We start from the raw sequence: 17,985 nt of genomic DNA, 5'->3' as shown, positions 1-17,985 counted from the left end.
CCTTCTAAACAAGCTTTTCTCTCATCTCAGTGTTGTTTCAATGCCTTTTCACACCAACACTTTTTTGCTCACTGGAGATAACTCCCATCTTTAACATACCTCGTATGTATAAGTGTATCTAGTGTATTCTTTAGGAGAGCTCCTTCAAAACATCATTCACTGCTATTCATGTCGAAGGTGCAGAGGTTATCATTTGCATCTGCACTCTAATTTCAAAACTATTACCTCTGAAGATATTTGGCCTTACATGGAACATTCACATTGTCTAAAAAGGTCATAGGTTGCTTGAAGCCTCCATAACTAAGCTCCTACTGCTGCTACCTACAGTGAGTTTCTGTATATGTGTGAATCTGATGCAGTGCTTTTGAAAACAATAAAAGGTGTAAAATATAACGGATGTAAAAGCCACGTAAAGTAAAACAATACAGCCAAATGAGCACAAGTACAAAGCTTTCCAATTACACCAGTAAGAGTGGCTGTAATTCAGTCGAGGTGTGAGACGGAGTTGCCATGCTATGCTGCAGGTGATGCGCATGAAACCACATTAATGAATGTGAGCAGGATGTGACTCTTCACAGGAGCCGGGACGGGAGATGAGAGATGGCAGCGGATGCAGAGGATCAGTGCCACGAGGTGAAAATGTCTACGGGGTAAATTGGGTTTGAGGGCATATGGGTTAAAAAAAAAACAGATTAAATAAGAGTGAGAGTAAGAGAGAGAGAGAGAATAAGAGTCTGTGTTTGTGTCTGTGTGTGTGTGCGTATGCAATGGAAAATCTTGCAATGACCTTGGATAAAACGTCCAAAGATATAATGTATCTACAGTATATGGTAAATTTGACTATTCCATAAAGTTTATGTTGTTTTACACTGTGCACTCTAAATAAGAGTACTTGTATGGCTGATAATGGAAAGAGCAGGTAATGCATTGCTGACCTTCATCGCACCTGACAACTGTTAAAAAACAAGATGGTATGAAAGAATTGTATAATCACTGTAATCACATCTGAATTATTCTATTACTATAAAGTGGATCAGCAGTTAATGGCGCTCTTTCTTCAATTGAAAATATCTCCTATTACTAACTTTACATCATGACAAGAACACTGTCTTATGTTACTCTCCACCGCTAACTGGGTGAAATGGCAACAGACGCTGTAGTCTTCACCTATTTGAGCCAGCGGTGCCACGCAAGCTGTCAGAGGCAGCTTGGACTGGTATGGGTCCACCAATTACTGCCTCTTGTTCAAAAAGCAGTAATTGGTTGGCAGGCAAACAGGTGTGGGAATACAGCACTCAATGACGAAGACACCTTGATGGAAGTAAGAAAAGTTGACGCTGCTCAAAGATGAAAAGTGCCCTTCATTTTGTTGGGATTCAAAATTTTGGCAGACAAAAAGGCGAATATCTGTCACTGAATAGGATAAGTGATAGCAGGAAGATGAAAAGATCAGACGGAGGTTGTTAAAGCCGCAATATACATTTGTGTAAGAGAACCTTTTTCTTTTTCTATTTATACTGACCTTTTATCATTACCAGAGCTCAGTTCTCTTGAAGATATCTGCTGAAGTGTCTAACATTTGTGTAAGATATTTATTGTAATGATTACAAAGTTGGAACATTTAAAAAAAATATTACTCTCATAGTTTCCTGGCAATGGAAAAAGACAAAACAAACCTTTAATGTCAGAGTGGCATGGATAATAAAAATAATAAAAGGAAGACGTTTTTTCACCTGACCACAATTTCACCTCAGTTGTTGTTTCTTGATGCGGGGACGCACAATGGAGCTCACCTCGTCATAGTAGATTCTGAAGTCGGCCTTCTTGACCCGGAGGTCCCATTGTACGATCGTCCCGCTCTCAAACCCTATAAGCAGCTGCAGAGGGGAATGACAAGGAATGGAAAATAAGGTGATAAATAGCCTAGAATGAAATGATGAACACAGCCTACACCAACAGTACCAATGTCATTTACATAATTGCACTCTTTGCTGCAATGTATGGGAGCCATTTTGCCCGTGACACCCCAAAAAATACTCTTTTAAGTTTTAGCTCTCTTATGCAATGGGGGGGGGGGGGGCAAACAAGGACATCAATTTATAAAACTACTTCCTGCTATATTGATGCCAGAATGTCTACTCCTGCAAACCTAATTGAAGTCATGCACAAAGTGGAGCAATGACTGATGACTGACATTACTTGCCTTTGTCAGCACTTTTCAGTTTCAAATATGATGTCATCTATATTAAGATGAGGGTGCAAGACAAAGTTCTGGCACTTGTTTTAGTAATATTTGCTTTTTATCATGATCAAGCAAACCAGAACCTGTCCTCTAAAGGGGGACCTGTGGTGTAAGAATGAAGTTTACTGTACCCCACCATAACAAACTGTCACTGTGTAAGAAAGACATCTTACAGTCACAGTATTGGCTGTCTCAGATGTTGAGCATTGTTTTCATCTACTCTGTAGATTGTTGACACAGTTAAACACACACACATAGATTTATTGATTTGTACAGCAACATGCAGACAAGAACATAGAGTATGCAAAAACACTTTCATGAACCCACACACACACACACAATCTCCTGCACATGTCTTCTCACCCTCATTAGTGACACACTTATACATAACACACAGATGAAAACAACAGGCATTCGTCAACACACAGCTCTCACATGCCCTTACAATAAAAACATCCTCATAAACGCACCCACACATTACAACACGGTTACACACAAACACACAGGATAAGAGGGGAGAGCAAAGTCAAGGAAATCTGATCACAGATCAGAGGAGATGGGTAGTGATGTTGGAGAAACACAGCCCTTAACGCGGAGTGGAGGAAACAGCTCTCCTGCTGAGGGGAAAGACTGCGTGACATCTCAAATCATAAGACAGGAAGTAGTGGGCAGGTGAGGTGGAAAAAAACTGCCTCCCATAAATTTACACTAGTAACACCAACAGTCACGAATGTAAACAAACAGGTAATATGAATGAGATGTCGTGTCCAGTAAGAACACATACATCAAGACTTGCAGTAAGAAGCAAAACTGCATTAGAAACAAGCTAATTTTCTCACTTCACACTGGTTTCTTCATAAATTGAAATGTCATCACAGGAAAAACATGAATTATTACTAACTACTCACTACAAACAGTAATGGCTGCATTCAATTTAGGTGAGCCATTTCCTGGGTCCTGGTATTGTGAATGCTGACTCACTCACATGACTTGCTGGGACACCTACATGCAACAGAGCCATCACTAATGTTATTAGTCACACCTGTGCTTTTCCTACTAGGACAAGTCATAACGTCTGCCGGGGAAAAGGCTAAGACACCAGCGGCTTACCAAATTGTCACGGTTAACCTGTTACTAAAAAAATCCCTACTCACACAGCCAGCAGACATGGGGCAACATCACCATCCCAGCAGTGCTTCTGGCCACTGTACCAATCTAAGCTCATTGGCTGACTTCTTTGTGTTTTTGTAATTTGGGTAAACTTATGTTGTTCAAAGCAGGCCGGGGAGTTTGTAAAGTCTGTCCTTGGACTGTTTTCTATTGAAAGGGAAATGCTCTTCTCATTGCTTTAGTGAAAACAACATTTGTGGTGTCATCAGCCAAACCTGTGTAAGCGATCATTGATGCTTGAAGTGAAGTTGTGGAGCAGAGATGATTAAAATGAATTATCGCAGCATTAATGTCTATTCCCTGCTTCCTAATTAGTGGTACTGTAGGCTATTTACTTATCACAGCATTAAGTGAAAATTAAGCACAGAATGCAAAGGCTTTAAGAAATAAAAACACATGTAGGACCCCCTGTACCCTCTCATTGCAACCTAAAGGTGAAGTTCTTACTTCTTTAGGGTGGTAACATTAATACCTTCATTTTTAAAATGCTACCTGCTGCTCTTTGTCTTTTCTTGCAGTGAGTGATAGCAGTGTGTGACAGCAGCTGTAAATTCGAGACTAGTTTTTATGTCTTCACAGCTTGTCAAGTCTGGTTTCACACAGAGGCAGCAAAATCCATCAGGAAAATCAATATGCTCCTGAATGACCTCTCTTTTACAGCAACCTTAACCTGGCACTTTTCCTACCAATTTGACTGTAGCTTGACCCTGAAAAGCTCAACTCTCCTCAAAGGATATCACCTGCAGCTCCCGCACACCTCATTTCTTCTGTGTGTATATGTGAAAAGCAGAGGGACAGAGAAAAAGCCCATGAAAGCTACAATAGGAGAAGTATTCTGTGTAGAAAATGGTTTTCTTTCTGTGAGCCAGAAAGAAAGCCGGGCTGAGAGAGTGAGAGGTGAGCAATTAGAAAGAAAGAAAGAAAGAAAGATAGAAAGACTAAGGCAGATAGGAAGAATGAAGGCACAGGAAAAGCTGAGGGGGGATTTGAGGACAGATATGTGACAGAGAAAAAAAAGGCAGAGATCTAACTAGAGGCAGAGAGACAGAAGAGAGCCTCTGTAGATTGTGGTAACATTAGAGTTGGTGCTTGAGGAGAACCAGGAGGTGTTGCTGGTGTTTCTTTCATCTGCCTACTCACCTTGCCTTCATCCTTTGGGCTGTCGCTCAAATGAACCACAGGTCCTGGATGAGTTTTAGTTGCTCTATGACGAGAGGGAAAGATAAGAGAGCGGTGAAAAAGACAGCAGCAGTAATGCAGTGAAACATAGGCTGTTCAGCCCATAAGGGTATGCTAACACGTTAGTGTAGTGTAGTAGTGTGACATTTATAGAGGAAAAGTTACCCACTGACTGTATTCATATTGCTTTCCAGCGACCAAACCTTACAGTATTTTTAATATTCTATGTGTGTCTTTGTTGTGATTGTAATTTCCCAGTTTTAACCTAACTAGATCGATAAACAAACAAACAGCAATAAAAAGTTATATCAAAATTCAAGTATATATTCAATAATTGTTACACTAAAAAACAACATTACTGCTCATGGATTCATCATCAGCCGTAACAATACATTTACCGTACAGTATGTGCCTCTGTTGTAATGCAGTATACTTTTTATTGTGTATTTCTTTGAAATATCTGTGTTAGGATTATTATATATTAAATAAGGCAACACACAAGAACCGTTATGAGCCGCACAATGAGCTCCACTTAGCTGCACTCTTGAAACCCAGCAGCAAGTCAATCCTAATCCTTTTTGTTACTCAAGACTTGAACATCATGACCATATCACGGTCACAACCTGTTCTACCCTTGACTGCTATATTATCCTGACCAAGAGGAAAAAATATATGTATAACATGTTGCTGGATTTTATTTCTCACCAACAAAATCAACTCAGAAGTCGAATATTTTGCAATTTTGAACTCATCTGTCAATATTGCGATTATGACAAATTGCACAAAAGGCAGAACGGGAGGGGATGTCCTGATTTAGTGATGAAATGTTCTCCCACCCACAATTTACAGCTCTAAAATTCACTGTATTGCCATTGTCCAACAGTACAACAAGGGCCACTTGGTCACCAGCGAACTTCACCGTAGCAGCCACAATCATGATATCCTAGCATAGTGGCTGAACAATAAACATAAACATATGTTTTTGGGGAGGGCGGTCTGCTGAAATGCGAGCTGATCTGGGAAGCTGAGGTGTGACTGACATGTTCAGATGGGCCCATTTAGTTATGCCTGCTGCTGGAAGACGATAAAAAAAGACCACAACAAGCTCTCAATAATTTCTATTCAGCAGTTAAAGCAGTAATAAGCCAAGGTATCAACAAACCATCCGCAATACACAACACCTGTCCAATCAATGAAGTGCCACAATGGGTGAATGCCAAGAGCTAATCTTGCTACACCAGCCATCCAGAACAAATAATGCACTAAGCCGAAATACATATTCTGATATAACATGCATATGCACTTTTGACCCCAGACCTTTTGTTTTACAACAACAAACCCACACACACACGCAGACACACTACACCATGGATGACAGTCAGGTCTTTTTGAGTTTAACAAGTTTTTAAGTTGTTTGAGAGGAAAAGTGCACAGCAGTTATTGAATTTTGGATAGAGAGGGCTGTGACTCGGGGCGAAGGCTTTGTATTGTGTGTAGAAGGCCGTTTCGTGTGGTTGAAGAAAGCCTTCACACTGTGGAAACAAATACATGAACTGCGGAGAGCTGCTGACTGACTTAGTAACTACTGGTAAAGTTTGCCTTTCAGCTGACAAGGCCAGTCATTGAAATGCACACAAAGCTGATCAGAATGTTTTAAGAAAAAATTAATACACTGATGAATAGTTTGCCAATGTTGGGTACAGCAATATATTCAGAGAATTACATATTCTGCAGAAACCATTTATAGAAAAATTTGATGTTTTATAAAAATGAATAAACAAGATGAATCGTATTACTTTAATCTTCTTTCCTTAGAATACAAAACTTAAGAGCAATTAATGTGCTACTTGGATTTTCTACAATATCCAAAACTATCATAGAGGTCAAATGAAATGTCATAAAATATCTGTGCGGGCTAAATATACAACACAAGTATGGTGTGGTATCATGGCCTTTTCAGAATCAGAATCAGAATCAGAAATACTTTATTGATCCCTGGGGGGAAATTACACAGTTGCAGGTGCTCCCGTTCAAGAGTAGAAAAGTAGCATAAATTTAGAAATGAGAAGTATGTACAAATAAAGATATCAAAAATAAGTCTCCCACTGAAGGTGCTCTTTTGCCTGACCAGTACGTCATGGAGAGGATGTGAGACATTGTCCAAGATGACCCGCAGCTTGGACAGCATCCTCCTCTCTGACACCAACATCCTCAAACATTCTGTCCGACATTCTGTAACTACTTGACAGTCAACCATAAAATAGTTGGAAACTGAGTCTAATGTGTGTAATCTGTTGAATCTAACTCTAAGATGGTACAAATCAAATATCAGATCAAGAGGATTAAAAGCCTTTTTGCTGACTGCCTGGAGGACACAGTGGAAACACAGTGTGAGCTGAGGCATGCAGTGAGTTCAGGCTAGGTGCGAATGTACAACCTTGATCCGATGTTACCGTGAACAAAAGATGTTTTTTTTCCCATTAGCTTTAGCCTTCCCTCTTGGCAAGAGATGCATGGCCTTGCTACTGTAACTTGTGAAGTTCTATACTGTATATACCCATGAGTATTTCAGGTGTATTGCTTCAATATTTTCACTTTATCCAACAGCTTAGAAAATGTTTAGCAGGGTGAATCAGGCAGAGAGGAGAATGAGAAAGGAGTGGTAGGAGTAACATATCTGCAGAAATGAGCTATGATTTATTTACAATAATCTAATGTATAGTCACAAAGCCTAAACTTATGTGATATTTGGGGGTGCACATATTTTTCAATACTGTACAGACTGTACAGCTAATTATACAAATACTAATCGGTTAAGCACATTGTCTAACCTTGCTGTCTCAGTTTACAAAGTTGGTGTGACTTCATCAGATAGCTGGAGAACTGATGGACTGTATAAAACAGTATGGTGAGTTCTAGCTATTTAACTGTTTTGTAACGTTTAGGTTTCAAGCCAGTGAGCTGCATCCCAGCCTTGTCCTTGGCTCAGTAAGATTCCTCAACATCGATTCAGCTCATAACCTACCCTCAATCCTCTTGACCTTGTGTAAATAAAGCAAACAAAAATTCATCAAACAAGCTTCCTCTATTTCTACTTCCTGCGTTTTCCTCTAATTTTGTCCTGTGTTGCAAGAATTTCACATTGTAAGTTTTTATTTTGATTTAATCCTAAAAGATTTAGTACTTTTGGTACAACAACAACAACAACAACAACAACAACAACAACAACATAAAACTACAGAGCTTAAGATGTGGTTCCCCTCCTTTATTTCTCATCCTTTTCCAGACCCAATCTGTAACAGAATATATAATTTATGAGAGAATTTCATTCCCTCCGGACTCAATGAATCACAAACTTTATTTTGAGGATTGGCAGCACACCGGGCTTACAAAACATTGTTCCTGAAGAGACAGACAAAGAAAACAAGTTCTATAAGATTGTGACTCTCAACTTTGTCAGAGTTCTACTAGAGCACCATTAGAGGCAAATTTGCTGATGAATGTCAACATTGTCTTAACTATGACAGATTAATCATACAGTCCACATCAGGTAACAAGAATAAATTGGGTCTAGTATTCACCAAATATGAAAGTGGGTAGTAAATTACATTGCTGTATTGTGTGAAACAGAGGAGTCTAGCATCAAAGGGTTGACATTATTGTCATTATCTCCCTGCGGCTTTGTTCGTTCACTCGTTTCTCTCTCGGAGGTGCTATGGAAACAGATTCATTCCCAACAAATTTTCTGGAGCCAGACTGAGCACTAACATGGTTATTCACCCTGCCTCCCCATTGATCCTTCAATTTCCCCAGAACACACACTTACACAATCACATGTACATTATCAACACACTATGTACTCGTATACATATATTTAAAAAACAAGAAAAGGACACTGCGGGGTCTGATAAAGCCCCAGAGATCAAAAAACATTTGCCCCTTACAAGTGTGGGGTAAAGTTACTGGAGGTTATTAATGAGTCTTCTGAAGAGGCAAAGTCCCTCCCCTTCTGGTGAACCACCATGGGACCTTATTTCAGAAAAAATATCCTGTTTGATTCCATGAATTACACATATGATGTTTGTCAAAAAAAGATAATTTTGCAAGTCAAGAAAGTCGCAGTTTGTTGTAAAACTGCTGAATTATAAGACTGTGAAAATAGATAATTAGAAAGTCGGGGAAGTGACTTTAGCTAGCTGACATTACACTCATTTAACATTCACCAAAACCTTGTGGAGCCGGTCCCGCATACTAGCTCTTACGGAACCCGACTAACTCAAAGACTAACTCAAAGATCATATGCCATCATTCATGGCACAATTCAAACGGGATCAAAAATTATTTATCTCTCGCCATTGAGTATCATACATATTTGTGTCCGAAATGAGGTCCCATGGGGGACACCGTCTTCACCTTTCTATTAGATGGCTTAGATTACCATTTACATTTACCTAATCAACTACCTTACTGCTAAAAAGGTTTTAGAACCACTGCAAAGTTTTCTTCAAGGAGTTAACTTTTCTTCAGCCTGAGGACACGTCACTGAGACAAGTGAAAGTTGTTTTCATGACTTTGTCTCCAAAGCGACTTCAACTGTCAAGAGAAAGTGGCCTTAGTGATCCCAAAGTCTTGTAGCAGCAAGTGATTTTCACACAGCCTGCCACATCAGTCAGGCCCTGGAATTAAAATGTCATAGACTGGTGAATATGGGATTGTCCCTAATACGGTGGCCACCTTTCAGTGCATTCAGTGGGAGACTCATTCCACCCAAATGTACAACTGAGCGCCACAGGAAATCATTCCTGCCTGTGGCCATCAAACTGTTCAACTCCTCCCTCTGAGTGTCAGACACTATTTCACGAGTGCAATACATATATATACATATGCAACAGAGCAATACATACACATATATATACATACATATACATTGTTATTGTATTAATTTTTCACTTAAATATTGTAAAGACTCATTTCTAAATGTATGCTACTTTCTACTCTTGAATGGGAGCACCAGTACTGTATAACTTCCCCCCGGGGATCTCTGATTCTGATTCTTTCATGGCACACACAGCTTCTACCTGTGGGCTAAACAGTTGGGCTTTCAGAAGAAGTATGAGGAAAGACAACTGACAGGAATGAGGGATGCTCAGTCATCTGTCGACAGTCTCCTAAAAGTTACATTTAGATACTATGAAAAGGCTAATCTGAAATGTGGGTTATGTTTGGATAATGTTAACTGGCAAAATCTTTTACAGTGACAGGTCAGGGTGACAGCTATACATTTAATGCATATTTGGGTTTTTTGGGGCAACTTTAATTGTGTGTGTTCCACATGTGGTTTTAGGATCAGACTACAAAAACACATTAGCTGGGAAAAGATAATAGTTTTGGTTAAAAGCCTGGACAATTACCCAAACACAACTATACAAATGTTGATCATGCTTCAGTTACCACGAGTGGATATTGTGGGAACACAAAAGGAATACGCTTTAAACGTTAAAACACTTTTGCAGATTTGTTATAAAATGTTTCCTTATATTGTTGATAAAACAACAGCAAAACATAAACCCAGGCAGCATCACATTGCTTCCCAAACGTATTTGCATAATAGTGGTTTATTTTTAGGAGACAGGGTTGCTGTTGCAATGTATTTCTGGAGCATGTACTTGCATTTTAAGACAGCTCATTCATTTTACAAAGAAGTTGTGGGACCAGGAGGACGCAGAAAGCTCATTGCTTATTTTACAATCTTAATAACAAAAATAGCCAAATATGCCAATGTTGATTGTGGCTGACATGCCAGGCGTGAACACAATTCTGTTCATCACAGGGATCTGTGAACTGCAGCAGTGTGTGTGCTGGCTGGGCTGCTGTGTTTTCCCACCTCGCCTTGCATCTCATTTTGGAATGAATCTCCTGAAGATCAAATTGTGCATTAAATATGTTGCAAACCCATTTGAATTTCAATGAGAGCCTGGCCCTCCTGTTTGGGAACACTGGCCCCAGTTGAATAGTCACTATAACAGATTATTTTCTAGACAGCATACTTTTGTTTGTATTAAATGAATGGCCGTCACACAAGCAAACACTGTGAGAGCACAAATGCACATGCAAGTGTAAATACACACACCAAATGCTGTATGACTCACACCGTGCTGTTTGTACACAGTGGAAAGAGTGGATGAGTTCTCCCTTGTTCCCTCAATGTTCCACTGCAGGAAAAACACAACGTCCCCCCTCATCCCTATTCATGTTTAGTAGAAAACCACCCCAGCCAAACTATGAAACTCCCCAGTCGCTCTGTGTGTTGATGAGAGAAGATTCATTCTCTACTAGTTCAACTTCACATGAACTCCACTTCAGAAAGGTACAGAATGCTGACGGTTAGAAAGTAGAGAATATATTATACTGTATGCTCAAGCAGAATATAATATGGAGTGCAGAGAAACCTATTGTTGAGGTGGCTGTGTGCTCCACCCACTTTAGTCAGAACAATGTAGTTACTACCCATATTCTCACATTTGCTATTGTGTACATGCCATCTGTATTTGATATGGGATTATGGCCATACATATGTATGGTTAAGTGAACACAACCTTACAAATACTTGATGCAGGTTTCAAAAAGTTAAATGTAATAAAATTTAATTAAATTGAAAGCCAATTAAATTACAATACTGTAAAGAAACAAAGACGCTCAGGTCTGTCTATTTCTGACTGGACACTAGTGAACCTTTTAAAATTGTAAAGAGGTGGAATAAGAAAAAAGTTAAACACATTACAACTATAGATATAAACTATACCTTATCTGTTGATATTGTAGTCCCCTGACTTTTGTCGATATTCACAATAATATGTATTCTAATATGTATGCTGTAAAAAGGCAGACAGGAATGTGCGTACCCCATGGTTTCCCACAGGAAAGTGGTGAGGTGCTAAGAAAAAAGTGGAGGCGGTAGGACAAAAAAGAAAAAAAACTGACTGATTTATTCTCTGCCTGTGTAAAACTATATGGCCGGGATTATAAATAAAATAAAGTGTAATATATTATGGTTATTATGGCTCCTCTCTGTGGTGAGGAATCAACCAACCAACCAACCAAATATCCTGCTAAAATCCCTACCACTGTCTCAGCCTCCAAAACTTTGGCAATGATTGGCAGACAGCCCACCCACACATACACATCAGTGTTATGACTGCTCACTATAGTGTGGGCTGTCACAAGGCAACAAGATGGCTTGGTATGAGAGTGACTTGCGACTGACACTGCAGCAGGGGACTTGTCAGGGTAACACCAGAAGAACGACATGTAGGTGGGTGAGATCAAGAGAAGCAAACGGGCATACAATGCAACTGAGCACCATTTGTGTACTTGATGGCGCTTTAAGTTGTCAATCTGCAGCATATGTCAGCTACACAGTCAACACTTGCAACAAACAAAAGTGCATGTCGACAAATTAATAAAGGCTTCTGTTGACTGAGAAGTAGAATTACGCCCAAATGTGAGGCATTATATTACATGTTGAATGCTTACTGCCGACTGGGAACATTACAATGGAGTGCAGTTGTTTTGTTTTCTTTATAGTCAGTTTGTGACGCACTGTGAAATGTGTTCATCTTAACAAGACTTCCACGAGTTGTTAAAATGTGTTTTCTTAAAGTTATAGGAAAGTTAAAAAATAAAAATCATCAAGGTCATCACTGATAGCTGTTTGCATCGTTTCTGTCAACTCCAGTGTTTGGCGCAATGGGCAACTTACAGTTCTATGGCCTTGTTCCACATGATGACGTATCCAGACAAAATGAAGGACTCGATGTTGACGATGTGCGTGTTCCCGCGCTCTGTCCCCACGTACAGCCATTTACTCTGAAAGGGAAGGTGGCAAAACGTGATCCTGGAGAACAAGAAACAAAGGAGGAAAGAGACTATTAGAATATGAACAGTCACAAAGAATTGAGCAATCAGGATGAGAGTGTTTCTATGCCGTATTGTTAACCACTGTGTTCTCGCACTTTTGTACATATACATTGATATACATCTGCTGCAGTTCAATATTGTGCTCAATTCTTCTTTCAGACATGCCATGTGCACTTCAAGCTGCCAATGATTAGGATTGGGATAATTAACTATAGTTTTTAGTTATGTTTATAGTACTTATTTGTGTGAAATATGATGCACTCAACGAAAAAGAAGTAGATAGTCTTTCAAATCTTGTTTTCCTTATTCTAAAATGTTAATCAGATGTTAATCTTAAAAATAAGTTATTGGGCAAAAACCAATCAATCAAACAAACATGGACTAGCATGCAGTTATTCAATGAAACGATTGCTGGACAACAGACAAAGTGATTAAAACTGCATTCTAGCCATGTTGTCGCCTAATAAGCAATGATCTTAGCTTTCTCAAACTTTGAATATGTGCAGTACTGTACATGGCACTTGAAGGACTACTTACTATGCCACTGTATGAACTATATTCTTAAGTCAGTGTTCAATGGCAATTATGCCCCCCTTTTCTTAATCAGGGTTTAAATTAGCTGGCAGGAAAGTGAAAATCAATTTTCCTCCACAATGCAGCACCTTATGTATAGGTATTAACGGCTACATTCACTCCTCCTGCCCTTTATGGCACCACTCCTGCTTCACTCTTGTCAGAGAACCTTTGCATCCAGCCTGTAAGCTCGCTCTACACCGGTAAAAATAGTTATTCAAAGAGCCCTTCAGAATACCTGCAAAAAGTGGAAGCCTGAACTTTTTCTGTTAAATTACACAGTAGCCTGTAGACATGTGCATGTGCATTTCACACATACTCACTACTTCTCTGTTCAAAGCTTTAAAAGTTATAAAATCTGAATTATTATACAGAGTTCATACACATTTTGGCCAATGGATGTCCATGACAAACTGAACTACAAAATAGGTATATGTTTTTATTTTACACAGATTTTTATCAACTTAGTTCAATGCAATGAAAATCAATTTGATTATTTTACACCAATTTGCATACATTTGCAATGAAATGTGTATATAGAGTTTACAAATATATATACATATACAGTATATACTGTATATATACATATACTATACATACTATTGGGAATGAAGGACAGGAAATATAGTTAAACAAAAAAACAAAATTTGTTTGTAAAAAGCAGCAGCCTGGTCAACAAATAAGTGTGCAGCGCGATGCTTCAGTGTAGCAGCAGTGCCGCGGCTATCAGGGCCCTCTGCAGGCGATCTATTTAATATGTCAAGATGTCAAGATAATTTTCTTAAGTTCTTATCAAAGGTGTTTCACAACACTGTACAGCTTAAGGTAAGCTTTATATGAAAATATCATCTTTGTTCTGCTAATATCGTTCTCACTGAGTTGTTGATAAGCTATTGGAGGGGATCTTCAATAGCGTAAAATCCAGGAGAAGCAAGAAAGAAAAAAATGAAAGCATGCACACGTGTGAGAAAGAGAGTCAGAGAAAGATGCATTTGAGAACACGTACATGAAGCCCAAATACAAGAAGTTGTGACCAAAGTAGCTCACAATCTCCGTGCTGATGCACTGGTTTTGTTTGACAGCTTGGAGGCATTTCAGCTGCGTTTTCCAGTTGTCCGTGCATCTGAGGGAACAGATACTCTCCTATTTTAATCAATACAGCTGTCTACGCAGGCTGCATAATGGCTCGCATTTCAGTCATTGCCACTGATTTGGCAGATGCTTTTGTCTAAAGCCACTTACAATAAGTGCATTCAAACCACATAATAGCAAGAACTAGATATCATACAAAATTGGGAGTGTATCCCTTTTAAACAAATGACTAAAAGTGTTTTTTTTTTGTTGTTTTTTTGAAATGAGACATAAGGGTCAGGCTTTCTAGGATTTATGGGGATGCCTACCCATGACAGGTGTCATCAGGAACCTGATACCGATGCCCATATGTTTTGGTCGTGCCCTTATTTGCACAATTACTGGTCTGAAATTTTTAGCACCATATCCCAAACCATCAAAACCAACTGCTCTCACAGCCCTATTTGGAATCAAATCAATTTTCTTCTGTTTCCTCTGCATAACTACAGTGACTGTGTATTGGGTTCTGTGGCAAAATGCGAGTCACCTACACTTATTATTGTGCTTGAGTGCATCCTGGGTGCCTGAGCACATCCTATGGAGCACTGAAGCTGCAGCTGCTGCTCTGCTAACATGTTGCTCGCGCTACACCTCCCATGTACACACAGTGTTAGACTCAGTACTTCTCGAACTCTTTCAGCACACGTCGGACCCACAGTGTTAACATGATAAATCCATGGCTGCCTCTCCCCTGGTCCAAATGCCAAGTATGTTTGTCTTTACAAAGCTATGGTATATAATGTCCATGTTTGGCTTAGAATGACTCCAGGCAACAAAAGGTGCTACTGTAGCTTACTACAGTACGACCATACCTTCTAACATTATATGATTGAAAAAAGAATACACAGGTCATGTTTTAACATTCATTAAACAGCATTAAAATATTTAACCAAAACCTTTTGGGATTGGGATTCAAAACTTTTCCAGGCCTAGAAAATTTTTCCAGGTTTTTCAAGGCCGTATGAACCCTGATTATTGCAAATAATGAACAAATAACCATACAGCCCAGTAAAGTATTCATGTGGCATGTATAAATAATCATGATGTGATGCAAGGCTGCTCAAACCATTATTGCTCTGGCATTAGTATCTATCATCTTTAACTAAGGAAGAAAGATCAGCACACACCAAGTCACTCCTGTCCATGCTGATTACCTCATAGAGGTGGGGGGATCATTGGGCTACAGCCCCACAGCCACCCACCCAGCAAGATGAAGGATTATTAGACAGAAGACATATGAGATGGCAGACAATTCAATAAGGATTTTAGGGGCTTGGGGCGATGACAATATTCAAACTGGCGGGGGGGGGGGGGGGGGCAGAAATGCTGTGTGAGCAACAGATGATTATACAGTCTTAGCACACCAAATTTACATATTTCTTTGTTTAAGGAAGCGATCTGATTGACCTTTGTGAATTATTAGGTCTCATTCGAACATAAAAAGCAACAGATGAGATCCAAACCTCTTCATAAACTGGCTTGTATCACTGTGTAAAAATGGTGATAGTTATTCAGCTAAAGTGTCATATTTCCAAAAACATGTCATGATATTTTACCTGTGAAAACATTTCTTCTTAGCAAAGCCTCTTAGCACTGATCACCTCCATAATGAGCTGACCATTTACATAAAATGCCATAAGAAGGGATCAAATAAACCAACAGGCTTTAAGGGACAAAAAATTATGGAAGAAAGGATGAGAAGATGACAGGAAGGGTAAGTAGTGATGAATACAGATACAGGTGCCAGAAAGACCAAGGCATCCAAGGCAGTGGTTTTGACCCCATACAGTCGGACCGGGCATCCATCAACAGCCTTGTAATTTTCAATCAAAGAAGACAGGAGGACACGTGGGTTTAGCTGCCAGCTGACCAGCTGAGGAGCAAACACCCTAAATGAAGTAAAAAGACTTGGTGACATCATCTAGGGAACCTGCGACCTTGCCACCTTGCTCTGAAATCTACAAAGACTCCATATATCAGCAAAGAACAGCCATATTGGATAATCATGTACTGTCAATCGTGTTTTGTCAGTCAGCATTTTGTTTGGACTGAAACAGCATGACAGCCGAAAAAGGGTGGCAGCCACGAGATGCTGACTGACAGTTATCACAAAACAATTCTCTCCATCGTTTCCAGTGATTCATACGTTATTCTTAGGGGATTGTGAGGGGGTGTTATGGTGCTAATTGTCAGGGATTCAATCTAGACATGCAGAGCTAAATGGCAAGTCACTGCCCGGCCTCCGACGTATGACTCATGATGCCCTTTTCTCTTTTTATCTTAGAGCATGATTCACAGCTCTGCTGCTGACAGCGAGCGGTTCAGTGTCCTACCTCATCACACCAGACAGGTAGAAAGCTACTGAAAGAGGTTTTCAACACTTTTGATACAAAACATTATTCGTAACCTTCACCTCTGTGTGTTTGTGTAGGCATGTGCATCACACAGTGATAGGTACAGCTGCTAGGCTATGAAACTAAAATCTAAAATGGACAGTTTTACAGTGACTAGCAGGTGATGATTTCACAAAGGATTCATGTATTGACGTTAATGCAAATGCAAAAGTAATATGATTAATCAGGGCACCATTGAAATACCATACATTAATAAAGTAGCCAAAAAAATAACTGTAAATCTTTGTAAATGATGGTTCAGTTCTCATTGTTAAAAACAGTGACACATGTGTGTCACACATATACCTCAATTGGGCACCTACACATACGGTGGGCTGGGTATATGGTCACGTGGCTTCAGGCCAATCACATTCCCAAACTGGCAGAGAGGCTACGGGTGTGCCCAATAGTCGACATGGGGACACTATATTTGTTCCATTACAGGCGAAGTGCATCTTAAGGGCAGTACTCAAGCTCGTTTGGAGGAAGAAGCTGATGTTGCTCCAAGTCTGTTCACTACTAAAGAAGAGGTGTTAAATTGAGGAAACTGGCAAGACACAGTGCCACGTTAAAACAAGTTCTATGCCCATGCATATCCACACTTAACCTCACATCCAGCAACAAAACCCTGCTTGCAATCCCACTAGACTTAGAACTGAAAGATTGTTCATTTGCTGTCAGGGCTCCAAAACTCTGGAACAGCCTTCCTACTGAAAGTTTTTCCTGTGAAGCAATTTGATTTAAAAAAAGCTATACAAATAAAGATTATTATTATTATTATTATTATTATTATTATTATTATTATTATTATGTTTACATTAGAAAGAACAGAGGCAGCTGCAGTTGTACCTCTAGGGTTTTTAGACTACATGATTCCTCAGTTTAAGTCATTCCAATATGAATGAGGTATGATGAAAAATCCTGAAAAATGTCTAATGACTTGCACCCTGTCACTGCATTACAGAGACACCAAGTTATTTCCTTAACAACTTGCAAACAGTACATGTATTTAAGAAACTTTATGTTCTATCTGCTTTTCTATAGCAGGATTGAGATTCTTCGGTCTCGGGGAGACAGCTTATTGTGTTGGAAAGTTTCAGCGGAGAGAAAAAATGCCCTGTGACTCACCTGAAGTCCTTGACTTCTAATAGCAGGTTGAGTTTGCTATTAACAAAACACATCAAAAGTAACACTTGAATTGACATTGTGAGGGAAAAATAAAATACTGCCCTTCATGTGCTTTTTGAATGCACATTATGTTCCCTCACATTCAGCAGGTATGCAGTCATATTCAGTAAATGTCATTGCCCATGACACAGGTGCCACGAGGAGGAAACCTACTTTTAGTTGGAGTAAATAGACAGTTTTTCTTGCAGAAAA

General features: G+C 39.4%; 1 protein-coding gene across 2 annotated transcripts in view; it reads right to left on the bottom strand.

The window, feature by feature from the left end:
* Positions 1-17,985, bottom strand: part of stxbp5l (syntaxin binding protein 5L) — a 120,902-nt gene that overhangs the window by 42,096 nt on the left and 60,821 nt on the right. For both annotated transcript variants that reach the window (XM_070914314.1, XM_070914315.1), the window contains exons 5-7: positions 12,351-12,485; positions 4,553-4,616; positions 1,794-1,877 (exon numbers count right to left, since the gene is read on the bottom strand). In XM_070914314.1, the coding sequence (XP_070770415.1) occupies positions 1,794-1,877; positions 4,553-4,616; positions 12,351-12,485 (283 nt within the window). The remainder of the gene's footprint in view (positions 1-1,793; positions 1,878-4,552; positions 4,617-12,350; positions 12,486-17,985) is intronic.

This window comes from Enoplosus armatus, chromosome 11, assembly GCF_043641665.1.
Source record: "Enoplosus armatus isolate fEnoArm2 chromosome 11, fEnoArm2.hap1, whole genome shotgun sequence".
Taxonomy (NCBI): Eukaryota; Metazoa; Chordata; class Actinopteri; order Centrarchiformes; family Enoplosidae; genus Enoplosus; species Enoplosus armatus.
Note: the sequence above shows the minus strand (reverse complement) of the source record. Positions and strands in the feature narration are given on the sequence as shown.